General features: G+C 39.0%; 1 protein-coding gene across 1 annotated transcript; it reads left to right on the forward strand.

The window, feature by feature from the left end:
* The first annotated feature begins 1,760 nt into the window (after positions 1 to 1,760).
* Positions 1,761 to 3,558, forward strand: LOC140149640 (beta-2 adrenergic receptor-like). Its single transcript, XM_072171720.1, has 2 exons — positions 1,761 to 2,664; positions 3,416 to 3,558. Exons 1-2 carry the CDS (start codon positions 1,761 to 1,763, stop codon positions 3,556 to 3,558), a joined length of 1,047 nt encoding a protein of 348 aa, XP_072027821.1.
* Positions 3,559 to 4,477: the final 919 nt, after the last annotated feature.

A 4,477-nucleotide genomic window follows, 5' to 3' on the forward strand; every position in this document is an offset into this window, starting at 1 on the left:
TTTTTTTTTTTTTTCGAAATTTGTCCTGTTTTTTCATCTGTGTTTTTCTCATTCATACTTTTAAGAGTTCTTTATTATACATATTTCACACTTCTTGCGCCTGCTTCTTTTTATTAACTCCGACTCCTCTATCCACTTTTCTATACATTTCCTCCTCCCATATTTTGCTACGTGTTTTAGCCTGTATATCCCACTTTACAATCTTCTTCCAATATATATTCTTGTTATTTTCATTCTTCTGTTTTCAATTCTGTTAAAAATGTCTACCCGCCCTTAATACTGACCTATTGCGAACCAAACATTCAATTAATGAAACTCTTTTTTGTAAGGAGTAAAGAAAACAGGTCGAAAGAACTACAGAAAAACAGTGCAATTGGGTCGGTGTGTTTGTTTAATTGTAAAAGAGTGTTAAATGACATGACAAACAATTAAGAAGAGGTTCTAAAAGGACAACCATACGCATGCGGTTGTTGGTTGTATTGTTATGCTTTGTTGTGGTGTGTGTTTTAACACAGAAATGGGTGCTAAAATTTAATTATAGGTCTTGGACGTGATCAGGTACAAATGTCAGTAGTTGCTAAATTCAATTAGAACTTGACCAAATTAATTTCAGCCGGTGAAACTTGAACAAATGGGCTGTTCCAGCTATGGGCTCAAATCCCACACCCGTTCCCATACAGGGGGAGGGGATGTAGATTTCAAATGGAGTTCAATTCAGATTACTTCATTTGAAATTCACACCACCCGTGTGGGAGATTAAAGGTCATGTCTTCCATAAAGGGTGTATGGATTTCAACTAGAATAGCCCAATTGTAGCCGGTCAAACTTGAACAAAATGATCCAGGCCAGTGAAAGAATGTTCTTTTAACATGTAATCACGAAATTTTCACAACCAATTATACATTTGCAGTAGGTTATGGTACCATAGAATGTCATTTATAAATTCGGACTATTTTAGAATATTTTTGCGTGATCAACGGTTAAAATACATAACCGGCCGACGCGATCTGGATCACTGCCAAACTGAATGAGGCTACCGTGTTGGTTAACGTCGTCTGTTTCAACTAGTGGCGAAATAAATCCGACTAACGATTTGCTCAATACTGGAGAGAATAAAGTAACATCACCGGGACAAACACAAGCATCAACTGTTGCATATTGGGACTATTACCATTTAGCAGATGAGACAAAGTAAGTTGACGGCTGCCGTTCACGTTGAAATAAGATTTCATCCTTTTTTCTAACCATAATATTCTAGAAATATCCCACTTACGGAAGTATTCCCGATGATCTGTGCTCAGTGAGAGCTATATGAGACTAGTATGTTGGTGATCAGATCAAAACGGTGAAATTTTAGAGACTATTATTAAACACTCTCTGCAGTTTGCCCCGGTATAAATTGATTAAAGTGCGAAATTTATTTGGTTACAGTTGTGTTTTAATTATTATCAATACGCGGATTTAGGGTTTCTCTGCCGGAAGTCAATTTGTGCCGAAATTCCTCCCACAATGCAATATGCGTATTGCATAACAAAGAATATTGATTAACCTCCGAACTGTATCTATTGTTATGCAAAACGCTTATTGCATTGTGGGAAGGAATTTCGGCACAAATTGACTTCCGGTAGAGAAACCCTAAATCCGCGTATTAGATTTGACCCTTTGCTGTTTTCTATAAAAGTTTGAAAGACGTAGAGCATGGTGCAGAAGTTTTAAAATATGCATTTTCTTTTCTATATCAATAAAAACAGTCTTTGGTAATGGCGAGTATGGCAACTGAAGAAGAATACTTCGAAGGAACTGGTATTCCACTGACATCTACCGATGATCTTAGCAAAGAGGAAAACAACGAAAGCATCGGTCTGACATTCACCGAAGGTTTCAAGATAGTCGTTGGTATCATGGGACTACTGGGGAACATGACGGTATGTCTGGCGGTAATCCAGATGCGTTCTAAAGAAGTGAAATTCTTGATTGGTTCGCAAGCAGCAATTGATCTGCTGACATCCATCGTGCTACTTGCTGGGACTTTCACCAGTCGATATACGTTTGTCCAGTTGGTATCTCCCGATAGCTACTTTTTTGGTTATATTTATTGCGTGTTTTGGCATTACGATGGACTGCTTTTCTATCTCTCTACTATGTCTACTTATAATCTGGTGGCCATCTCTGTTGAACGTTACATTGCCGTTTTGCATCCTATGTGGTATAGAACAAACTTTTCGAGGAACAAAGCCATCGTTCTGGGAGCTTTGCTGTGGTTGATAGCTCCAACCATGCAACTTGTGACCTGCATTGGACAGACGTACTACATTGACGGGCGTTGTCGTTGGATAGGTTTCACGCCGATCGTTGAGGCCATCACAGGCATCCTCCTCTTCATTTGGGATTTCTTCGGGCCTTGCATCGTTATGGGATATTGCTTTGCGAGAATAATATTCGAACTGATGACGCAAGATGAACGAACGAAAGAATTACAAGCTGATAACGAAGTATCAACCGTATCGAGAGTCAAAGAAGAAGGTCACAAGGAGTCTGGGAAAGCTGTCACCGCTGCAGGAACAAACCGAAGCCGAAACGTGACCAAAACGTTCCTGCTCGTGTTTATCGCCTTTGTGTTATGTTGGGTTACCAATCAAGTGTTGTATTTGCAAAAGAATCTGGGTGGGTATGGATACCATGGCACTTCATTGAATCACTTTGCCAATGGAATGGCTATTCTGAATTCGGCTATAAATCCATTTATTTATGTTTTCCGTTTCAAACAATATCGAGAGAGAATGAAAGCTATGTGCTGCTTCCATTAAACATGTTAAACAAAGCTTTAACCTTATAGACGAACCGATCAAATTAAAATTATTTCTTGATTGACCCAAAAGAACATTAAGGTTTTAGTTAGACCATTGGCTCAGACGGATAGAATATAGTCTAAGTAGAAAAATTCTTACAGTTAAATTTGCACTTTCAAATGGTAAAAGTGTTGCTTTTTAACCCACGCGGTGAAATCGCCGTTGTCTCGTCTCACACAGACTCTGTCGTTCATGTGTTTGATGGAAATGGGACAAAAAAGAAAACAATCAAAACCAGTAGTAACCACTATGACCATTCAGCTCCATGTGGCTTAGCAATCGCGGAAAACGGAGACTACTACTACTACATTACGGGCCAATGTTCGTACGTTATAGGCCTACATTTCAACGCGCAGGGAAACTTCAAGAAAAAGTTCGGTGTTCAGAATGGCAGCTATTCATACCAAGAGAATTCCCATTTGTTGGGTATAGCCATTGACACCAAGGGCCGCGTGTATATCGGAAGTTGTAGTCAGTACATTAGTATCCATAATCAAGACGGTACGCGCATTTATCTGGTTTCACCCTCAATTATCTGATTCCACACTTTATTGCCATTACCGCAGATGATCATGTTATTGTTAGCGATCATGGTGGCAAGCAAAGGGCTGTTCACGTGTATGACATCAAAGGCACTCTACTTCACACTTTCACCACTCCACCAGGAGGAAATCTTTGCCCTTCCAGGAGTATGCGTTGTCCAAGATGAAGTTTTCGTCGCAGAATACCAAGGAGTTCCAGCAGTCTATCGTTACTCTCTAAAAGGTGACTATATTGGGACTTTGACCAAAGACGTCTCATCTCCCTGAGGACTTGCAATCAAAGACAATGGAGAAGAGCTTCTTGTATGCGACAACAATTCCATCAAAATTTTCCTGCTGATCGAATTAAGAACATTTCTTGGGCAGAGTGCAAGACTATCGTAAGTGAAGTAGAATGTTATAGCTGCTTTATGTAAAGCACCTATTGTGTGCAGCACAATCACCTCATAATCTTTTGATGTTCTATATTCCTGATGGTAACCAAGCTAATCACTTTTACACGTAGTTAGGGTTCTTCATGTGTTATTGGTCTAAAATAAATACATTGATTGAAATATACCAATTGGCAGCTATTACATTTTACTGCATTTAGAGGTGGTGCAATAAGTATGTGTATTTTGGCAAAATAAAAAATGTCACCCCTGTACAACCAAAACTACTTTTTTAAACCCCAAAATGAGGTGTTTTTGTAGAATAACTCTGGAACGATAGGTCGTAGATAGCACAAACTATACTTTTTTGAGATCCTTGTGATCAGAAGAATAATTTGACAAGATTGGATGATTTTCAAAGTTTTACCCCTGGGTGACCTTTCGTGACCTCTAACGGTCACTAGGGGTCAAATCCAAAAGGGCTCCACGTCTTAAAATTAAATTTGGACCATATGTACTTTATGTGTGGAAACTCCTATGGTTTTATCGCGAAGTGCACAATTGTACCCGGGAATTGTACCAAATTATGGAACTGGGAAAATAAAGTCGCACCGTGCCGAATGAGGCATCAAAACACGCAAAACAAACCTCTCCATCTATTGAGTACTTTATTTGGTAATTTAGATTGGGTGTCTTTGAGATATTGCTTTTGTTT

This window comes from Amphiura filiformis, chromosome 4 (assembly GCF_039555335.1).
Source record: "Amphiura filiformis chromosome 4, Afil_fr2py, whole genome shotgun sequence".
Classification (NCBI taxonomy): Eukaryota; Metazoa; Echinodermata; class Ophiuroidea; order Amphilepidida; family Amphiuridae; genus Amphiura; species Amphiura filiformis.

What these genes read in the sequence shown, in the direction of transcription:
- LOC140149640 (XM_072171720.1), top strand. Translation starts at nt 1,761, where the DNA reads ATGGCGAGTATGGCAACTGAAGAAGAATACTTCGAAGGAACTGGTATT. An exon ending in GTATTTGCAAAAGAATCTGG is followed by an intron (nt 2,665 to 3,415) that starts GTGGGTATGGAT and finishes CCATTACCGCAG; the next exon opens with ATGATCATGTTATTGTTAGC.